This window comes from Trichoplusia ni, chromosome 14 (assembly GCF_003590095.1).
Source record: "Trichoplusia ni isolate ovarian cell line Hi5 chromosome 14, tn1, whole genome shotgun sequence".
Classification (NCBI taxonomy): Eukaryota; Metazoa; Arthropoda; class Insecta; order Lepidoptera; family Noctuidae; genus Trichoplusia; species Trichoplusia ni.
This window is the reverse complement of record NC_039491.1, coordinates 2,594,528-2,617,139: the sequence shown is the minus strand read 5'-3', so window position 1 is coordinate 2,617,139 and position 22,612 is coordinate 2,594,528. Positions and strand designations below refer to the sequence as shown.

Sequence of the window (22,612 nt, the reverse complement as noted above, 5' to 3'; positions counted from 1 at the left end):
TGCGTTTATAGCAGCATTCCGACTATTTTGATGAATAACATGCAATGGATCGAATTAATTCACGCCAACAAAATTCTTTTTCGCTATATGTTAAGTGAAATTAGTTACGGCTTGCCGTACTTACATACAAGTGATTTTTCTACAATTTTTATACTTTATTTATACCACATTCGTGATAGCATCCACTGGCTTGTTGCAGATAAATTACTAGCAAACATCAAATTTCTCTTAAAAATTGTGTTTATTTTCTAATTTTATTCTTGACAGCTGCTCATTAGGGTAATTAAACTAATGCGGTGTGTGTCTATTTTCAGAAACACGAGGGGCATAATAGACCACCAGTATGGGGGCCATGTTCCGCAGCGAAGAGATGGCTTTATGCCAGCTCTTCATACAGCCCGAGGCGGCTTACACCTCCGTGTCCGAGCTGGGAGAAGCCGGCACCGTACAGTTTAGAGACGTAAGTACTAATCACAAAATTTCCTCTTTTTGCCGTTGAATGCAAATGGTATCTTATTTATCCAAGAAACAATGAGTCGTTGATTTGGAGAATTATGTTAAATCTTCGTCATCACTGAACAAGGCTTCATAAACATGAACTGTTTTTCTCTAAACGTAAAATTCGTAATTTCGCAATACCTGTTTCAGACCTTGAAACTTTGAAGGCAACGTTCATAAACACCATAGGGAAGTGCTTTCCGGACTTCAGTTGTGCCAATTACTCTTAAATTTGACAGCGTGATTATACATGCACATATATTATTTATAAGGCCAAATTTCAAAAAATATAACGTTCACATCCTCTCGCATTTACCATTTATACTCATCTAGTGACGCGAAAAAAAAGTCGTTGCATAATCATCGGAAAGTTGTAAGCGTGACGAGTTAGTTGGAGTTGTTCGATCGGGTAAGGTTAGCGAGCTGGCAATTTGGGCCACTTGAAGGTGGTCCAGCAAGGTCTGTCTTCGCCCGCGGCCATGCAACACGGGCATAAATTATTCTGTCAGATCGCAGTTGCTTGTAAAAGGTAGCAGTTGAAATATTTTTCCTTATGCAGGTTGTGGGTATTTTTTTTCTTTGATTGATAAGACTAATGATCGAGTTGTTTCATGTAAATAGTGTTGTGAAGGTCTTCATCTCGGACAATTATTTTCATTAAGCATTGTAATGGAATGATTTCATGAGTTTTAAGAACTACTTGGTATCTTACCGTCAGTTGGCAACTGCTTGAGTGGCAGGACTGAGATAAAACATGAACTTGTGTTCTTATCTAGACTTTAGAGATCAATGATGTTGTTTTTGTGTGTATTGTACTATCTTATAATACTTTATATCTTAAAGTAAGCTGTCGTTGAGCGATTGTTTCATACGATAATGCAGGAGAGGTAAAATAGGTTTTTATTGCACACAGATAATATAACCTTTGGTTGGAAATTTAAATACCCTTGATGTATAATTTTTTTCTTAAACTTTTTTAATAAGTATCAATTATTAATATTCTAAAAGATTGACTTTCATATCAAAACTATTTCTTTAAATGACTATACCCACGAATAAAACTCATTCAATGATAAATCAGTCGAGACAGTCATACGCAATACTAGCGGAATAAAATCGCAATGCATCTGCGCGTGCGCCTCGCGAGTCTTGGCTCACCATGACGAAGGATGCAATGTTTGGCCGCTAAGGTTAGGCCTCCCGCCGGACCGGTTTCCGCCATGACACCTGATCGCAATTTACACCACAATGACTTTATTAACATAGAATTCACATAAAAATCATATGTGAGAATATAATGAAAACATTAAAACAATGAAGTACCTATTTAAATCCTATAGTAATTCAATAGATTTTACTGTATTTTTTATTGCTCTTCCCGTAGTTATGGCGTAATTATATGCAGATAATGTAAATTAGCTCTCAGTAGGTTTTGTTTTACATTGTTACTCTCAAGTTCGTTCTCATAGTCCAAACGATTCTCTGTAAAAACATTTGTCTGGCTGAAGATGTCGCGAAAGTATCATGTTCTTGCTAGAAAGCTCTGCAAATACAAAAAAGCCAGTCACCCAGTAATTATTTAATAATAATGAAACTCAATACTGGAATTTTTCAAAACATGTATTTTTTTACGATGGTTCTTCTATAGCCCATATTCTTTACCTGTGTTTGTCTTTCTGCACGTGCACACACTTATGCCGCCGAATTTAAAGTACTAAATCCTGTTTGTTTAGCTGTGTTATATTAGAGTGACAACAAGGTCATTCAACTCTCCGATTCGAATATTTTTTAAAACAGGGCATTTTGTAACATTTCTACAGATGTTGAACTATTTCTCACAGCCTTGTTCTGTGGTACTTCATCTCACCCACGCACTAAACACTCGCACAGTGTTATGTAAACATGATGGTAATTTCTAATCAATAAATCTTATACCAATATAGTTATACAACTATAATCTTGAACGGGCAAAGTTTTTTGACACGATCTGTGTCATACTTTTTGATTTCTGAGCATCGTGTATTGATATTTATTCTTACAAAGTTGAGACGAGATTTTGCTCTACACGTTTTAAAGTATCTATTAAGCAAATAATATTTTGAATCCATTAGAAAGATAATAAAAGAATATGTGAACATTAAACAATTACAAAGATTAAATGCTTTAAAGTTTATTAGAAGTTCAGACGTAACAACTAAGCTGTTATAGATGCACATAAAGGTAAAACGACAAGCGTTAATTTCATTCACTCATTCACATCCAATTTGATCAATTTACGTTTGAGAAATAAAATAAAAAAATCGATGGGAATCGAAGAAATAAAGATTAATATTTTAATTCTTTTTCCCCGTTATTTATTTTTGTACGATTTAGATGGAAAATACTTGACTTTAAAATACTAAATATCTAATATATGACAAACTATTTACACATTTAAATTTTGTCGTGCAATTACGTCATACGACTAGTTAAATAAAACTAGAACGCGCTTTGCATTGCCAGTTTATCTATGCTTACATTTAAGGAATATTTATACTAAATACATAGTTGAGCTCTATTAGGCAATAAGTCGAGTTATAAAAACACGTTAACGTTAGTCTTTTTGCATTCAGCCCATATTACCAAAAGGACCAAAACTGTATGTTAATGTAAGATCTAGTCCGTCCGAATACTCTTTGTTGAGCATAGTTCTCAACTCTAGAGGGCGATTCTAATTCCTTGGTTCATCGGCATCATCCACAGCCATTGTCCCCCATTTCTCATGTCAATTTTTTACGGTTCTGTGCCAGCCCCATCCAGACTTGACCTGAGACCGTTACTATATCATCGACTCCGGGAAGACGGAAGCTTCTTTTATCTTGCCTTAGCCAACATTCTGTCACCGCTATAGTCCACCTGCCGCCTCTTCCTCTTGTCAAGTGGCTTGCGCAGCTCCACTTCATCCTCGTTATTGTGACACCGACGTCCCGAAGTTTGGTTCGTTTGCCCTTAGAATTAGAATATTCTTTATTGTACACCATGGAATTACAGCAGTGATTCTTAATACATACAATGTTAGGGTACAATGGCGGTCTTATCGCTAAAAGCGATATCTTCCAGACAACCTTCGGAATTGCCCTTGCTTATTCATTCCTACCTATTCCCAATCTAGACATCTAGTTATATCGCGGCCCTGTCTAGTTTTTGTAAAACCCTAAGGCTAAGCTTTACAACGCCATTGTTCATTTGGCTGTAGTGGATATTTCCATCTAGGTTTTAAATTAGATAAGCAGCGGTTTGTGCCAAATTCATATGTGTTATTCGTACCTCTCTTCAGATCCAGTCCTTTTTTAAAGGCGAACAAGGGGACATAATTTCAATATCTGGATGCCTTTATCTGTTATTATTATTAATTATCATCATTCTTGTAAAACATACAAAATCTGTCTTTTATCAGTTTACAATGTCAAACCATATTTCAAAAGTAATCGTATTCAACTGACAATACAATATATCTACTGTTAAATAGGTACCTACCTGATAATTTTGTCTTAAAATACACCAGACTGAAGTGTCGAACAAATTAAACATAATTATCCGCCGGCATTTATGGACTATCGACAATGAAGTCTAATAGAGGACAATTTTAACGAGCAGACAAGCTCAAAATAAATTTCTTGAATATTGTGTTACAATATCTTCAAAGCAATTTTGTAGCTAATGATTTTTTTCTTGAAACTTGTATTATGTTAATGAGAATTTTTAATTATAGTAATTTGAACGCGTGTGTACTCACCATACACAAGAGAGTGTTATGATTCGGGTCTTACAATGTTTACTGAAAGTACTTACTATACTGTTTATAAATAGAGACATTATGTCACTAGTTGTTGTAACATTTGTAACACAATTAAACATTATTGTTAAAGAACAATGTTAGGTCTCGATGATGGTGTCACTATGACTAAGTGTAATAGACTTTACTGTTAGCACGACATCTCAGCAATAGGTAATTATTTGAAACATGATTGTAAAAATAAGCATTTTGATTAAATAAATATCAGCTTAGCGTTCGATGGCACTGAGATGTACAACATGAAAACAGTCATCCTGCAACGTATTGTATGAAGTCATATTTGAGACGAAATAATTTCGGAGAAAAATAATCTTAGCAAGGACTTAGTAGGTATATACAGCGCTTACATACGTCAACATCAGACCAAATCCGGATCCATTTTTATCCAAACAACCAAGATGTCTACTTAACTCACTTAACACATCTTCCTATGAACACTAATCCCTAATTTATTAACATAACCTTCTGTTTCCAGTTGAATCCGGACGTCAACGCGTTCCAGCGTAAGTTTGTCAATGAAGTCCGTCGCTGCGATGAGATGGAACGCAAACTGCGGTACATTGAGGCGGAGGTACATAAGGACGGAGTCCACATCCCCGCGGTCAAGGAAGCCCCCAGAGCCCCTAACCCGAGGGAGATCATCGATCTTGAGGTGAGATATTACCCCGAAGAAGGATAGACCTTTAATAAAGGTGTCAAGCGGTTTTGTACCACCTGATCATGTAGATAAGATACATTATTGCATTAAGGGTTGATTAAATTGCTTATTTGAGAACGACATTTACAATACACGTGATTTTGAATTGTGATTACTATGGGCTTATGTGTCTTAGTGGTCTCCACCTTCTCATCAATCGTACCGCCCCACTTATTTCTTTATCAGAGCTCTTTTAGTCATGATCATAATCATGATATGAGAGAATATTGAGAGTCTAATTTTACATTCAGCAAAACTTTGCGCAGTAGTATGCGCTGACTATATGAATATTGTATATTATATGAATAAGTGCGTACATGACAATTGCAACGCACAACTAGAAAAGAAACATATAATTAGAATTGCAGAAACTGGTTCAAAGATTACTAATGAATGCTGACTACGTAATGTGGAAGAAACTAGCGTGTACTACTTAATCTTATGTTAAACTTCCTGTTTTTAACGTACAAACCTATTATTGCAATTAGAGTACTGCCTGCAATATTTTTCTCTTCTGGGTTTAAAAAACGTTTTGTCCTACGGTTTGATATATAAAGTCCCAATTTAATTTCGTAAATTACTATTTAAAGCGAAAAAGAATAATAAATGTTTTAATGTATAATCCTGGCCAATTGATAGCAGATAGGAACTAAATCGCATTAAGTGAAAATGACGACATTACAAGTCAGCAGTAAAATTGGCATTCAATAAAAATGTACTGTCAAATTACGTCATCAAAATGGCGCCCAGGTATGTTAGCAATTTGCGTGGATTATTCGATCCCAAAACAGTATTATCATTTAACATGACACCAAGAGAAAAAGTCTAAAATTAACCTTATCCAACAGGCTCACTTGGAGAAGACAGAAAATGAAATCCTGGAGCTTTCCCACAACGCCGTGAACCTGAAACAGAACTACCTCGAGCTGACCGAGCTGAAGCACGTGCTCGAGAAGACCGAGGCGTTCTTCATCGCGCAGGAGGAGATCGGCATCGACTCCATGACCAAGTGAGTAGAATGTATTGGATATCCTACTAATATTGTAAAGGGAAAGTTGTGAGAATGGATGGATGTTTGTTGCTCTCTCACGCAAATACCACTGATCGGATTTGGACGAAATTTGGTACACAGATAGTTTTTAAGCTGGATCAAAACATAGGGTAGTTTTTATCCCGATTTTATGCAATTCTACTTTCCCTACCGATCATTTTCGATTTGTAGTATTCGAAGCCGCCTGCAATAGCTAGTCTAGCAAAAGTCGTACTGTGATGTCATGCCGTCTTTTTCATTTTCAAGCGGATTGACAGAGATAGCGAGTAAGAAATGAATTTTCCAGTGTCCAATTTACTTAGGATTAGGTTAAATACCAAAATTAACATGAAAGGTGACAGAGCTTAATCTTAATCTGATATTACAATGTATGTCTGCTAATTTTAGGTGTAGATTTACGCTTGAGTCATGTTTGTTAGGAAGTGATAATAAAAATTAATTAAGGGTTTTAAGGCAAGCAACGTCTGAGACACTGAATAAACAAAGCCCTTATCAATTCTTGTGTGATGAATGACGAATTGTGATGTCACCTGAAACCCTGTCCGTAAAACTTTTGCAAAGAAAAAGAAAATACGTGAATAACGTTTTAATGAAAAATCAGCTATATCTCGTGTTTTATACATAGAAAATTGTCATATATTTTACCTAAGTAAGAAGTTAAGTTAAGAAGATGACACTTTCGTCATTAAATAGAAGGTCGAATTATCAATTGAATATAACAATACATAACCACAATTTATGACGTTGTTATAACTCTACGAGGGAAGAAAAGATTGAATAATTAGCACATTTTTATTAACATCACTTCGAATCTGGTCCATGTGACGTCATGACTTGTCTATGACGGTGGTTATATTATGTCATGGACGAGAAAATTAATGTTGGAACCTGTATGAAATGTATTTAATCAATTCGCTGCTTATTTTTTGATGTCAAACAAATTTTAGGTTGTTTTTTTAAAAGGATGTGGTTATGTATTTTTGTTCCTACTCCAGAATATTATCTGAAAGGTTTTTCCAACACTCATTGACTCTTTCAAAAATCACATCTAAGCTAGCTCCTGATAGTATTTCAGAGTTCTCGCTTATACTATATTCCAAACTAGCTGTTGCCCGCGACTTTGTCTGCGTGGTTAGAAGATATAAGTTAGGAATTTTTGAACAGAAGCCCTCAAAGATGAATAATTTTCCCTGTTTTTACGGCATTATTCATTGTATCTTCGCGCCTATTAGTCGCAGCGTGGTGGTATATAGCCTAAAACCTTCCTCGATGAATGGTCTCGAGATTTTTTTTAAATTTGAACCATTAGTTCCTGAGATTAGCGCGTTCAAACAAACAAACTCTTCAGCTTTATACATTAAGTATAGATTTAAGCACTTTGCCGCTTTCGACAGCTCTACCACGTTATCAAAATATTTTAAACTTCAGCTATTCTATTCTTCATTCTTTGGCTAGAATTTTGGACTTCTTAACATCTATGTTAACAAAAGTACCTACATAAAGTAAGTCTCCTTGCTAGGTCCCTGATCACGGACGAGACGGGCCAGCAGGCGGCTGCTCGCGGGCGGCTGGGCTTCGTGGCGGGCGTCGTGCAGCGCGAGCGCGTGCCCGCCTTCGAGAGGATGCTGTGGCGCATCTCACGGGGAAACGTCTTCCTGCGCCGCGCGGAGCTCGACAAGCCGCTAGAGGACCCTTCTACTGTAAGCATGCTTATGGAATTATGATAATTTTCTATGTACAAAAAGTGCTGATCAATACTACAATATTGTCTTTTGGCAGTAATTTTCAATACTATACGGTAAAGCAAAAACCTATTGCAAAAGTAGAATAAAGTAAAATTTAGTTTGTGTTATTTTATTGGTGTTCGTTAATTTCGAACGCATTATATTTTAGTCTTCAATATCTTTTTGTAAACTAACACTACCTCATATGAATTAAGATTCACATTTCTAATTTCTACCTCAACCTGATTCAAAACGATTTCTCTTAACAGAACCAAAAAAAAATCTCAATCATTCTCCCGTTCGCAGGGCAATGAGATCTACAAGACGGTATTCGTGGCCTTCTTCCAAGGTGAACAGCTGAAGTCTCGCATCAAGAAGGTGTGTTCCGGGTTCCACGCGTCGCTCTACCCCTGCCCGCCTTCCAACACCGAGCGACAGGACATGGTCAAGGGCGTCAGGACCAGGCTCGAAGATCTTAACATGGTATGTAGCATTTTTAAAGGATATAAGGTACTTGTTCGGCCTCTGTGGAGGTATAAGTAATTTTTCTGTTTGTATGGTTGATGTACTGCCACTATCAGAGTTATTCAATCACGACGTTGAAGTGGTTTTAAACACGCCCTTGAAGATTATCAGGCGTGCTGGATTAATCACGATGGTATACAATACTGTTTCCAACAAGTGATAATTACTTACTTATTTGAAGCTATAACATTTGATTTGGCAGACCGATGGGCATACCACTCGGCTGTCACTGCGTATAATACACACATATTATCTCTATTACAATAAAACTAACTATAATATAACTTGAATTCCTTTTTGTCTAAACCGTAGCCCATACGCTGGCATCGCTTGAATCTAAAAACATGTATTTCTTTCTGTATTCATATTAGCAAATAAATTAAATGATTTTACAATCTCTCTAGCAGACTTAAAAATGTCTTCTTGTACAGTGGGTCAGTCATTATCCAGTATGTTTATTGTAGTGTTAAAATTAACTTCCAAGCATGACGATAAATGATGTATTATGTTATGAGAACATGGACGTCAATAAAATATGTTTTGAGAGCGATACAGATATTTGTGTTAGTTTCGTACATTGTTCTACAACCTACGTGACCGTTTCAGTAGGTATATTTAATGTATTATATGACTTACTGCGTCGTGTTTTGAAATTCTGTACAAATACCTTTTAGATCACGTATTGAAATCTATCCTTGTCAATGTTTTTTTAGCAACACAAAAGTAGAGAGAGATAACATCTCATCTGAAGTCTTTCTTGACGTTTCGAAGTAGTACAAATAGTTTTACGCTGCAAGAACTTAAAAATAAATCAAATTTCATCATTACCAAATATATCTTAACATGACCAAATAATTCACTATGATCACATCAATATGTTTTTTACTTTATAGACATTCTCTTAAAAACAAATATCGTTTAACAGAATCTAAACCACACCCGCAATAAGAAAATACAAAATCAGTTAATTCTGAACTTTATAGACATTGGATTAAAACAGTCATTTAACAGGTTCCAATATAAACCTTGCTATCACAGAACAAAAAACAATAAATGCAAACTATAAAATTAATGTTGGAGCAATGTTTTTTAAATAAATAGTTGTTGTCTATCCTTTCAAACCAAACACAATTCAAAATCAATTAAAATAAAACCTATTTTCCTTCAAAAGGTGTTGAACCAGACCCGCGATCACAGACAGCGTGTCCTAGCCAGCGTTGCCAAGGAGCTGGCCAGCTGGACCATCATGGTTCGCAAGATGAAGGCTATCTACCACACACTGAACCTGTTCAACATGGACGTCACCAAGAAGTGTCTGATCGGAGAATGCTGGGTGCCCACTGCCGACCTGCCCAATGTACAGAAGGCTTTGGCTGATGGATCTGTAAGTAGTTAGCGTAAATTGTTATTTAATATACAGTATCGTAAAACGGGGTGAACAGAAACTTTTTTTTTAGGGGGTCGCCTGCATTTTCTAATATAAAAATGCTTTAACACAATTACTTTATGAAATGCATGAGAATTTAAGTATAATCTTTATATTTCGTCTTGTTAAACGTCCAAGTTTTAACAAAGACTCTATTTCTATCCACCTCAAAAAAGCCTCTATTCACCCCGTTTTACCGTTAATGATGCTGTCATATCTGACTTTTTCACAGCCCGGCCAGACGTTTCTGGTATATTAAATCGCGGGAAATCGTGATTTGGGAATCTGTTTTTATTCTTTCTTTCTATTTCTAGGGTTCTGGTTAGGAAAGAGAGGGATCCGTGGTCGAGTGGCGTGAGCACCGGTTTCAAGGTGTCGCTAGCTCTGAGGTCCCGGGTTCGACCCCCGGTCGGGTCAATGTAAAAATTCACAATTTTACATTGTCACAGGTCTGGGTGTTTGTGGTACCTTCGTTGTATCTGAATTCCATAACACAAGTGCTTTAGCAACTTACTTTGGGGTCAGAATAATGTATGTGATGTTGTCCGCATCTATTATTATTATGATTTATTATTATTATTTGTTTTTTAAAACCAATACTATAGCTTCAATTCTCAGATATCAGGCAATAAGCCTTACGATTACCGAAGAATAAACAGAAAGAATGAAAGTATTAGTACTCTTTAAAATGCAACCAACTTAAGGTAGCCTAAGGGCCTTACAAAGTCACTCAGTTTCAAGTCCCCTTAACTATTAAATTCTGTACCTAACTACCTATTAACCACCACATTTTCTTTCAAACTGTATAGAACGCGTGCGGCAGTTCGATCCCATCCTTCCTGAACTGCATCGAGTCTGACGAGGAGCCGCCGACCTTCAACCGCACAAACCGCTTCACTCGCGGCTTCCAGAACCTGATCGACGCTTACGGTGTTGCCTCGTACAGGGAATGTAACCCAGGTAAAACCATATTACTTTGTCACTTAATTTAAATGTTTAGATGAACGGCCGTGGTCGTTTACGCAGTCAAGATCTGCAGTTTATGTGACCATTTAAAGTGTTTATTTTTCTCATAATCTGAGAGCAGCATAAGATTTAAGACAGCAATGCAGAATATTCAATCATTGTCTTGGACCAGCTACCCACAGCCTTTTTTTCATCGAAAGGCAATATATTCTAACATTAATCTAACAATTATTGCTTTCTAGCTTTGTACACCATCATCACATTCCCGTTCCTTTTCGCCGTGATGTTCGGCGACTTGGGCCACGGTTTCATCATGGCCCTGTTCGGTGGCTGGATGGTCGCCAAAGAGGTTTCCCTCGCCGCCAAAAAGTCAACCAACGAAATCTGGAACATTTTCTTCGCCGGTCGTTACATCATTCTTCTCATGGGCTGCTTCTCAATGTACACTGGTTTGGTCTACAACGACATTTTCTCGAAATCTATGAACATCTTCGGATCTTCGTGGACTATACCTTACGATAACGAGACCATGGAAGCTAATGCGGCTTTGACATTGAACCCTAAAGAGTCGTACAGCGACATTCCGTACTTCATCGGTATTGATCCTATTTGGCAGGTGAGATATTTAAATAAAAACATTAATGTTCTATGTCCCTATAAATTTTCAGTAACAACTTATTGAATTATCATACACATTGAAGCTTCCTGTTTTGCCAATTTGTATCGTAAACTCCTATGTATAGAGTTTAATATCGTATGTTTGTTTTCCAGACTGCTGACAACAAGATCATCTTCTTGAACTCATACAAAATGAAGCTGTCAATCATTTTCGGTGTCCTGCACATGATCTTCGGTGTCTGCATGAGTGTCGTCAACTACAAGTAAGTTATAACTTACTTTCATATTATAATGATATTTTTAAGCTATTCGTCGCCGTCGTCGCAAAGCGTTAGAACAATGAAATTTATCTTGTTAATAGATGGAAATTATTTTTTATTGGTTACTATTATTCTCATGAGTGACTAGTGCTAGAACAGTGGAGAAGTATTTGCTTACCAGTTGGAAATTTCAGTCTAGATTTAATAATAATGAATACTACTATCCTAGTAGGTAATACAATGCTCTATTTACAGCTTCTTCAAGCGCCGCTACTCAATCTTCCTGGAATTCTTGCCGCAAGTCATCTTCATGTGCCTCCTCTTCTTGTACATGGTATTCATGTTGTTCTTCAAGTGGATCAACTACAGCACCTTCGCCGAAGGTAACACTGTTTTCAGAACTTTTTAATTCCTAACATTTGTTGCACCTAAATATTAAGATATTGAGCATTAGTACAGGGCGTACTTGGAGCCGTAGATAGACTATTTTTGGTATAGTCAACCAATAATTGGAATGTAATTGGGCGATGATTAATATGTATACGGAAACGGGAACGCATACGGGACCTCGCGACTCCGGCAAACAACGGTGGACCAGCATTAAGCATTATTTGTTTGCGAGATTTGAAATCTTCACATAGTTTTCGGCGTGGGTTGAAGTTCTAGTGCACTTTTCACTCCAAAACAAAAAGATTGCTTAAAGCTTTTTGTTTTTTGGTTAGGCGGGGAAATCCTCATGGACACCCACCTCCTTGGGGGAGGAAGTGGGTAGTGTCAGAGTCTTACTGACTAAACCTGAACCGCCGTAAGGCGTCCCCGTATTTAATAGGTGCGCGGGCATGCATAGCATTTCAACACGCACCACGTTGAACACACTAATACTCATTTTACTGAGAGACCTTCTCTTATTAAATACTGGTGATTCAGAAGCAGGTTTCAAGACACTAATTAGTTATCCTAGGGCACACCGATCTTAAGTGCCAAGTGCAAGCGCACTAACCCTCTGTTCCCCCTCAGACCAGGCCAGCCAGGCGGGCTGCGCGCCGTCCGTGCTGATCCTGTTCATCAACATGATGCTGTTCTCGAGCACTCCGGCGGCGGAGGGCTGCAAGGAGTACATGTACGAGTCGCAGCCCACCGTGCAGCGGGTGTTCGTGTTGGCCGCGCTCTGCTGCATACCCGTCATGCTGCTCGGCAAGCCGCTCTACCTGCTCATGGCCAGCAAGAAGAAGGACGCTAAGGTACATACTCTGCCTTTACTCTAACTCATTTTACACTTGTAAAACATGATGTAACTGTACTTTATGGTATTTAGTAGTTAGTTACTGCTATCTTGAACAAGGGAGGGACATACTGAAATGAACTTCATTGCGAAGTTTCATAATAACACTTGTCGCACATACTATTTCAATACTTCGATTAGTGAGAACGCTCGTCTGAGTGCAGAGTCTAATGAGTTTATCGAATCAAAATAAAACTAGGTTTAGACCTGAGCTGAGCTTCCCTGGGCGTCAAGATCAATGTTAGAACGATCAAACGTACCTTTCACATAATTTTAACTGTTCATTCCAGCCTGAACACTCAAACGGCAGCGTGAACCAGGGCATCGAGCTACAGGAACAGACCGACGTTACCGACGCCGTGCCCAAGCCCGCGGCGAAGGCCAGCCACGACCACGACGACGAGCCCTTCAGCGAGATCATGATCCACCAAGCCATCCACACCATTGAATACGTGCTCAGTACCATCTCACACACAGCCTCTTATCTCCGACTGTGGGCCTTGTCGCTTGCTCACGCAGGTAAACACGAATTACTTACGCCTATTTTAATTATTATCATTGAACTATGGAAGGATTTGAAGGAGATATACTGGCCGTTGGAAGGACACCATAAGAAAAGAAAAATATCAATAACCCATACTAAACTAAACAGCTCTTGTCTAGTCTAAACAGCCTTTCGAGTAATTTGGCACAGGCTTGTTTTTTAGATAAGATCATATCAGATTTATTTTCGTGTCAGCCATCACATCGACCAGATTTAATTGAAAAATACATCTCGAACCATGGTTGTTCCTACGCCTAGTATTTTTTTACTTAGTAACAACAAGAATTGTTATTATGGTACACGCTAGTACTTACAATAATCATATAAGTGACCAAAAATACTAATATTGTACAATTATTTCCAGAATTGTCGGAAGTACTGTGGAACATGGTGTTGACGTTCGGTCTGAAGGACCACGACTACATCGGCGCCATCAAGCTGTACGTGGCGTTCTGCTTCTGGGCGCTCTTCACTCTCGCCATCCTCGTCATGATGGAGGGCCTCTCCGCTTTCCTCCACACCCTGCGTTTGCACTGGTATGTATCTACATACCAGTACCTGTACTTGTAAAATGACTAAAATCCATCTAGTGTCAGTACCAAAAGAAACCGGCGAAAAGGATAGGCGCATGTAATCGAAGATTTTGACGCGCATAAATAACCACTCTTAACGCAGAACCTAGTTTTCTTTGGCCATGTCAAATTAAGAACTGTTCAACCACTTGAGATGTGGACAGTTTCTAATGAATTCAGCTGTAATATTACGCATTATCGTGCTATTAGCTGTAAGCGGCGCTGTTACCATTGTGAAAGTACGAATATATTGCTTTAAAAGCCCATCAGAAACACACTGAAAACCATCCATACAAATCATTATAATTAATAACCCTTCGTTTTTTCCTCAGGGTGGAGTTCATGAGCAAGTTCTACTCCGGTCTGGGATACATCTTCCAGCCATTCTGTTTCAAGACCATTCTCGAACAGGAGGAGAACAAGGATGAATAAACACTTATCACGTAGAAACACAGTAGCGTAGATACAAACAGTATTTTTCATTTATATTCCAGTAATACAGAAATGTCACAACTGTTGAGTTGAAATCAAATATATTTATGTAAGTTCAAATGCATTTTTATTGAAAATTATTTTACAATAACTACCTATTTGAGACATATACAAACGTATATAATTTAAAAAATGTGCTTTAAAACATCACAGACATGTGTACGTAAATCAACATTAACCATTTGCATGAAAACCACGAACACTGTATGCTTATATTCTCGACAAAATGTTAGGTCCTAATTCTTTTTTTAGACAAAAAAATCTATGTCCTCAAATTAGACTTGGCTTTCTCTAATATTTCCTTTTTTATTTTGGGGTAGTCCGGGTGCACTTTAAGTACATGCCTGCACACGACGATGCACTCTGGATATTTCTTCAGCTTGAGGTATGAGTGAGCCAGTTTGTAGCCGACGGCGAGATCGCTCTTACCACCGTGACTCCAAGCGTTGTTGTAGTTGTGAGCCGCGCTTTTGTAGTTCTGTTCTTTTTCAGCCAAAAATCCTAATAACAGGAAGGAAACAAAAATAAAGGTTAATTAAGAATACAATGACAAATAGATACTATTTTTATGAATAACTAAAAGCCTAAAGGAATGTCTATATCTTACCTAAGTACTGGTATGCTGTGGCGCAAGAGTTATTATGATTCAGAACTTTAGTGAGCAGTTCCTTTGCAGCATCCATTCTTCCCGAACTTATTTGACTATCAGCTACTTCTAGCCAGCACCTAAAAAGATAATAATAATAAACAACTAGCTCTAACATACTTAAAAAAGTGTCTCTTTTTATTTATATGAACTCTCACCTTTCCAACCCATCAGCTTTTTCCGGTGTCCAAGGTATAGCTGAGACTGTCCTTTTCAAAATGTTCTTCGCTCGAGTTGGTTGCTTTATTATGTTGTACCTGAAACAGTGTATTTAAAGCAATGAGTTTCGTATGCGTTCGCTATCATCATCATCATTATCAGCTCATATTCATCCACTGCTGGACATAGGCACGGTGGATAATCTTCGCAAGATGGCTGGGCGGAGATAGATCTCGATGGCATGCTATTAGGGAGGCCTTTGTCCTTCGCTATGTTAAAAGGAAGTACTTACGCATTAGCTATAGCCAGAATCAAATATGGGTCGTCTTGATAGCTTTCGTCTGTAGCGAATGGCAACAGATCTTGCAGTACGCGCTCCGCTTGAGGTTTTTGTTTTGTTGCCAATTGCAACATTGCTTGCAACGATTTTCGATCCATTGGGGCTACTTCGCCTAAAAGCTTTTCGGCTGTTCTGAGAGCTAAGAGTCTTGTATCCCTGCAAATGACAATAAACATGTTTATCGCAAGTAAAAAGGTTATTTTTCGCAATTATTTTCTTGATTGAGTAGATAGCGATTCATGGTGTAGTAGATAAGACTTCCAAATGAGGTAAACAAGCAATCCAAATTTATGAAAGAAAAAAAGAAACTAAGTGAAATCAAATGTAACCGCCAATAATATTCGCGGTTACTTTACTAGTCGACTGGTCGCACCAGTTAAAATACAGCGTAAGACCTTATTTTTTCAACCTACGCCGAGGGCACGGTTTAGAGTTAAATCGGTCTCTGCTGCTGCGGCTGAAAACTCCCCCTTGCCTAAGCCAGAGTCAGTTATGAGTGTTCTGCGCGACTGTAGCAAGAGTAAGAACTGCTTGGAAGTAATAATATCTGTATGCAATGTACTGACGAGTCATCAGCGGGTCCGAGGAAGGCGTCGCTGTTGTCGTGCGGGCTGTGATGCGCCAGACACAGGCGCACCATGCGGCGGGCGGCGCGCGTGCCCCACGCGCCCGAGCGCCGGGACTGGTTCAGCTGGCGGAGCGCCGCGTTGGCGCGCCCGCTGTACGCGTGGCACACGCCCGAGCAGTACCAGTAGCCTGTATCGGGGGTATGGCTTATGTACTGTATATCGTGTAAGGTTCAGTGTGGGGGCCCAATGATGCACAGTTGATGACAAGAGACGAATCACAAAAATTTTAAGTTGTTTAGTTAAAGTATTTCCAATTATTGGTATCGGGCATCATCAACCCGCAGTAAGCAAGCGTGGCGATCAATGTTAAACATTTTTGTATAGACGGACATTTTTCCAGCAGAAGAAATTACACAGGCTATAAACTATACTATACTATACTACTATAAAAATCACACACACAGGTTTATAATAATCTCCGTTGTTAGATAGCCAGACAAAGGATTTTCTTTTAACCTAAATCGCCGTTACTATTCCATTGCTTAACTTGATACTTCGACTGCACGAATGGTTGAGGTCACCATGCCAACCCACTGTGCGCGATCTGGGTGTTTTCGCGCACGTAAATCTGAAGCTTACGAGAATGCGGTAATTTCATTATTACTATTTTAATTTACCTGGATCTTCTTCTTCGCCTAGAGCTGCTTTAGCTGCTTCTAAAGCCTGTTCTGCTTCGGACAGTTTCCCGCGCCGCCACTGCACTTCAATCAGCTGTGCCAGTGCCTCCCAACTCTTTGGTTTCACAGACAGTATCTGATTTAAATGACGCTGTGCGGCTTCTAGGTCCACCTGAATTGAAATGATTATTTATTTTAAGGTTCAACTTAAAGAAAGGAACGAGCGAACTAACGGGCTAACTTAATAGTATCTCCCGTAGTATTGAACTTTCTTGCAAACTTTATTTTTTAAACAAATAGAATGGACCTAAAATAAAACCTTGTAGTACTCCATTTCAAATATTAGTATAAGGAAATGTATTTGATTAGAAAATTATTCAGTCGATTACGGAAATTTTAAAATATTCATCTTTATTAGACCTGCAGTATTGCGATTGGTGTTAAGAATAATAATTGTATTCTTATTCTAATAACTTAGTCTATCAAAGGCCTGGACTGATCTTTTAGTACTTACTAAGACAGAAAAATTAAATAACGGCTACAATTTAAAGTGGCTCTGCATTAAATTAGAACACCTAAATATTATTACTATTGCACAAGATAACCTAAAAAAATCAATTCCTGCAAATTAGGTATGCATGACTTTTTATCGTCAAATTACAATTTGGCAATGTCAACAGACAAAGCAAATACAACGGTATTTTATAAATACATTGTGTGATTGAATTCAAATGCGTTTATTGCAATATATTGCAAAATGCACTTAACACTTAGAATTACTTAGATAGTGACCGAAATAACACGTGAACTTGATTATGTTTGCTGAATAAATAAGACTTACTTTTCTGAAAGCAAGGTCAGCCATCATAACTGCAGCAGACTCGTTGTTGGGATCGGTGTTCAATAGAATTGCGCAGGTTTGTTCACATTTCTCTGGGTTGTTCATCTGTACGTAAAAAAATATTTAGAACATGCAATCTTAATCACTATTGTAGCAAATCCAGTACACAGTAGTTTCCAAATTCCATTATCATGTGTTGCCAATATACAAAAAAGTGTCGACTAAAAGAGATAATTCGCATAAAGTTATTTATTAAATTGATGGCACAAAACAAACATATTTTAACGCACTGATAACTTACGTGAGCGTAGAGCTTAGCTAATAACAATAATGTATTAGGATCCCTTGGTGAATGCACCAATGCTTCCGAGTACAAATTAGCCGCTACTGCCGGTTCTTTCAAAGACTTCGCTTTAGCTAAAGCACATAAAATATTAGACAATTGCTGTTTTTCCTCTTGTAAGTCTCCTCTCATGTCTATCTCTATTCTCTTAACAACAGCAGTCTGAAGGTCTTTGGCTTCTGCTAGTATTAAGTGAACGTTAGCAGAAGTTGGGTTTTTCAGTTCCCGGCTCTTCGCTTGCATTAGTAGGAATCGTACGCGACGCTTGAGGGTACTGATATCTTTGTCCCTGTTGAACATCTGGTTTAATTCGGACGAGATAGATGATTCCACTTTGTCGTATTGTTTGAGCTAAAATATAATGATAATGTAATACTGCATGTTTTTGGCATTATAGTACGAAAGCAGAGTAATGAAAAAAAAACTCTTAGCTGAAATCACATTTAAAAAATAACTTACCCTAATTAATAGCTCGTAATACTCAAACTGCACTTCGTCATCTCCCAACAATCTGATAGCATTCTCGTAATGTTGGCAAGCTTTATCGTATTCGTGCATTTTAATCAGAGCCACGCCCAGTTTTTTGACCAATTGGACGTCTTTAGGACTTCCTTTTAAAGCTGCTTCATAGGCATCCGCGGCTTGAGCTGGATCTACAAGTGAAAAACGACATAAAGATTATTCATTATTTTTCAACATACTATATTCAAAGATCAATATGACTTTTTGTTTTGTACTTACCATGGATAGACATAAAAGCATCGCCCATCATCGTATGAGCATCAGCCATCGGATGGTTACTCACAATCTCTTTGAAACAAGAGGTAAACATCGCTCGATCATTCTTCTCTTTCAAATATATGTGGGCCATTTTGCTATGCGCTTGGAAATAGTAAGGCTGGCCTGGTTTGATCTCGTTAAGGAGATCTATTGCATTGTCGAAATCACCTTTCTTGAGGGCTAAATCTGCCCTTGCGATCAAAAGGCGACTTTCCTCAGTCGTGTACGAAAATTCTTGTATTGCTTCCTAAAAACGTATTTAATTAGATAAGAATTTTAATGCTCTGTATTTGTATAGAACAGGAAATCAAATTTGTGATTCGAATTGTGTAACCTTAAGTGCATAAAAAGCACCATTTTAGAAGGTCAGCTGTTATCAATCAAATGGATTGTTACATCCAGATAAATACATTTTAGACACTCTAAACATTTTCTTTAACGACTTCCGCTGTCAATACCATGCCACATTTACTCGAGTCAGATTGCACAAAACACCTAGACCCAGAACAATTACATGTGGATCACAGAAATTCTTTTACTACGCGGGATCGTACTCGCATTATGACGAGCACTTAAAGTTTGGCGCAGTGGCCTATACCACTCGGCTATATGGGCAGACCTATGAATATCAATAACTATTTACCTGCATTGTTTTCCCGGCTTCCGCAAACTGTTCTAGCGCAGTTTGAATTTCAATTATTTGTAAATATAAAGTAGCTTTATCTATAATATTCAGATCTGATTCATATCCCCTGTTGACGTTGCTAACATTGCTCTTGCTCGTAGCAATCTGCAAGCTCGTCAAGAAACTCGACAGGGCTTCTTGATGCTGGCCAATACTTTTTAATATTATCCCATTAAGAAAGTGGTACATTGCACTGTCTCTGACTTTGAAATTATAGCTCAGACACATCTCAAGGCTTTGCGCGGACTTTGTAAATGCCTGCTGCTGTACGTATATCTGTGCTAGCAGAACCTGGCTGCCTGCATGCGTGCTGTCCAATTCATGAACCTGCTGAGCTAATTTCTGAGCGTCACTAGCAAAACCAAAGAGAAACTTCAATTTCGCCAACTCGTACAACGCAGTTATTAAACCAGGACAAGCATCGCATATTGCATTCAACAACTTCAGGCAGTTATTGACAACTGCATTCTTCACTTCTTGAGAGTACATCAAATATCCAACTATGATAAACGGCTTTTTAGGTAAATGTTTCTTGAACTCTTTATAGACTTCTAAGAGAAAATCAGGATCTAAATCTTTAACGTACGTTAAGCTAAACGGATTGCGACTGGCATAGGCTATCTTGGTTTCATAGGCGTTATTCAGAAACGATATTGCACTAGAAGAATTCTTGAGATTCAATTGTGCTGAAAGGTGATAAAGCACAGGTAGTTTAGTTGATCCCTGCATTTCAAATAATAACTCTATTTGTTGTGCAATTTGTTCAGTTGGACCATTCTCATACATCTGGCACAGTGTTAGCCCACAAAGTGCAGTGATGGAGTTGCTATCCAGTTTACTAGCTGCCTTGAAGAAACTGAGGGCATCCTTGTACTTTCCTTGAAGGATGCATTGATATCCAACCTCACTCAAATAATCTACATTCCCTGGATTCATTTCAGATGCATATTGCGAAAATCTGTAAACCTGAGATAGTACAGCACTGGACCTGCCACAGACTCTAGAATATATTTGTGTTGTATTATAGAATTGAAATCCATTATGAGTTTCCTCATTTTCCAACACACCAAAGAACTTATTCAATTGATCGGCAGCCTCTATGTAATCTGCATTTTTACAGAGAGCAATGAATATCTTGATCTTAAGAGCTTCTACATTCTCAGGTTCCAAGAGAAATATCCTTTCCATTGTATCATAAACTGCTTCCCATTTTTGTAATGCAAATTCATTTTTCATTTTTTCTATGAGTGGTACAACTTGTCCTGGGTTATTAACAATCAGTCTATCCAGTGTAAGATTAGAAGCTTCATAATCTTTTGCAAAATATTTGAATTTCGCCAAGCCAAGTAAAGCATCAACATTTCTGTCACTTTTACTAAGGGCCAACTCAAGACAATCTAGAATAGACATTTGCATATCTCCTAAATTCATATACATGTCATTCCAACCCTTTAAGATAATGACTTCTAAATTATTTGGGTCCTTTCTTAGTGACTTGTTTATATAGTCAGATGCTTTCTCATATTTCTCTGCTAATGACAAGAACAAACCAGCATAGAAGAAAGACAGTGCAGTAGCTTGCTTTTTCTCCTCCTTCAGTTTAGACTCTAAGCTATACAGAGCTTCTCTCTCAGTGGGACTACTGAGTTTGTATCCATATATTAAAGCAATTACAACAGCTAGTTGTATATCCTTTTCGGACTGTAACGGAGTTAGCTCACTGATTCCCTTTTGCACTTGTCCTTCCAGTATGCTAGCCAATCCAGCATAAAACAAAAACTCTGCTGCATCACCATATTGTTTAGAGGCTTTAGATGCTATTTTCCTAGAACTACCGTAGCATTTTTCCCGTAAATAATAATGTATATTACACCTAAGCCAAGCCACATCCATTTTTGATTAGTTAATTATTCTCTTCATCCTCCAACTCTAATTTAACTTTGACATTTTTATACTTGTCTTGATTTGTTGAATAATATTTTGCTAAAAAGTGACATTGGCAAGTCACATCTAGTTTGTTATCTTTTGCATGATCAAACGCATGCTGAAAAAAATCAACAAAACTTGTTAATTAAGGATGTCTTTTGTATTTCTGTCAATTACAGTAATATTTTAAGTATCAGTACTTGCAAAACAAAAAAAGCTATTTTATATGATTTTAATAAGTTTATCTAATACAAAGTTATTTATTAACGGCTTATTAACAGCTTTTTGAAGCAAAATAATAATTTTTGGTTTATTGTTTAGAGTATACATATTGTATTTACAAACCTTAGCCAAGATTTTCCCCACACCTTTTCCTTGAAATGATGGTGGGACGTCAGTGTGTATAAGGGTTATTTCTCTTCCACTGCGATTATAACCTAACACAGCATCTTCTGCAAATAACACATTTGATGATGTCTTTCCTTTATTATAGAGTTTTGCTATTTTTTTATTTTTACACTTGTAATGTTACAAGCAAATAAAATTTACAGTATAACAACAGTAAAATGACACTCATCTATATTATTAAATACTTCATTCTGGTAATACAAGAAGCCTAAAAGAGCTTTGTACAGCAGTTACATAATTTATTGAAATCAATAAGGCATATTCCTAAGCTAATTGTGAGATAACAGTGAAGATATATTGGTTATTAATAATGTTGTTATAAAACAATACCTTCATATCATTGATGGATATATGGGTGGTATTACCGGTTTGTATTTTATAAATTACAGGCGACGCACAGTGCACGGCGATAAATATTAAGGGCTTCACTACATATATCATTAAATTTGATATATTTATTAGCACAGAATATAAGATCTTTACATATTATTACGTACCGCCGGCCAATGATACAACAAACTGTTGCTTAGCAACATCGTGAATCACTCTCAACGCGTCCGTCGAGAAAAGCCTCAATTGTTGCCGTGTTAACATTCCAAATACAAAGAGTAACAGTTGGAATTGAAAATGATTTACGTTATAATTACAATATTAGCACGAAACTACGCAGTAAATTTATATGATAATATTTACAAAATTCACAGATGTTTATTTGACTTCGTCATTTCTGACGTTAGTGATAATAGAT

General features: G+C 37.5%; 2 protein-coding genes across 3 annotated transcripts; one reads left to right on the top strand and one right to left on the bottom strand.

Annotated features, from left to right (window-relative positions):
- The first annotated feature begins 295 nt into the window (after nucleotides 1–295).
- LOC113500605 (V-type proton ATPase 116 kDa subunit a) lies at nucleotides 296–14,550 on the top strand. The gene is made up of 14 exons (XM_026881459.1): nucleotides 296–460; nucleotides 4,809–4,985; nucleotides 5,879–6,039; nucleotides 7,601–7,781; nucleotides 8,112–8,288; nucleotides 9,502–9,714; nucleotides 10,566–10,716; nucleotides 10,965–11,338; nucleotides 11,494–11,603; nucleotides 11,856–11,983; nucleotides 12,618–12,841; nucleotides 13,173–13,401; nucleotides 13,791–13,962; nucleotides 14,331–14,550. Exons 1-14 carry the CDS (start codon nucleotides 344–346, stop codon nucleotides 14,428–14,430), a joined length of 2,514 nt encoding a protein of 837 aa, XP_026737260.1. The 5' UTR covers nucleotides 296–343; the 3' UTR covers nucleotides 14,431–14,550.
- On the bottom strand, nucleotides 14,541–22,612 carry LOC113500604 (tetratricopeptide repeat protein 21B-like). Of its 2 annotated transcripts, none has more exons than XM_026881457.1 (13): nucleotides 22,362–22,612; nucleotides 21,802–21,908; nucleotides 19,489–21,574; nucleotides 18,807–19,092; nucleotides 18,525–18,718; nucleotides 18,024–18,416; nucleotides 17,723–17,827; nucleotides 16,882–17,053; nucleotides 16,202–16,391; nucleotides 15,588–15,791; nucleotides 15,295–15,393; nucleotides 15,098–15,216; nucleotides 14,541–14,991 (listed from the first exon to the last, which is right to left on the bottom strand). In XM_026881457.1, exons 3-13 carry the CDS (start codon nucleotides 21,421–21,423, stop codon nucleotides 14,753–14,755), a joined length of 3,936 nt encoding a protein of 1,311 aa, XP_026737258.1. In that variant the 5' UTR covers nucleotides 21,424–21,574; nucleotides 21,802–21,908; nucleotides 22,362–22,612; the 3' UTR covers nucleotides 14,541–14,752. The 2 variants fall into 2 exon arrangements, with proteins under 2 accessions (XP_026737258.1, XP_026737259.1); XM_026881458.1 differs by lacking the exon at nucleotides 22,362–22,612 and adding an exon at nucleotides 22,195–22,355 and having other exon boundaries at nucleotides 14,753–14,991.

Bases quoted from the DNA above. Each gene is read 5' to 3' on its own strand.
- LOC113500605 (XM_026881459.1), top strand. From the start codon at position 344: ATGGGGGCCATGTTCCGCAGCGAAGAGATGGCTTTATGCCAGCTCTTC. The intron at 11,339-11,493 runs GTGAGATATTTA...TTTGTTTTCCAG, and splicing joins GTATTGATCCTATTTGGCAG to ACTGCTGACAACAAGATCAT. The intron at 13,963-14,330 runs GTATGTATCTAC...TTTTTTCCTCAG, and splicing joins CACACCCTGCGTTTGCACTG to GGTGGAGTTCATGAGCAAGT.
- LOC113500604 (XM_026881457.1), bottom strand. From the start codon at position 21,423: ATGGATGTGGCTTGGCTTAGGTGTAATATACATTATTATTTACGGGAA. The intron at 18,417-18,524 runs GTAAGTTATTTT...ATTATATTTTAG, and splicing joins ATTACGAGCTATTAATTAGG to CTCAAACAATACGACAAAGT. The intron at 17,828-18,023 runs GTAAGTTATCAG...TTTTACGTACAG, and splicing joins TAGCTAAGCTCTACGCTCAC to ATGAACAACCCAGAGAAATG.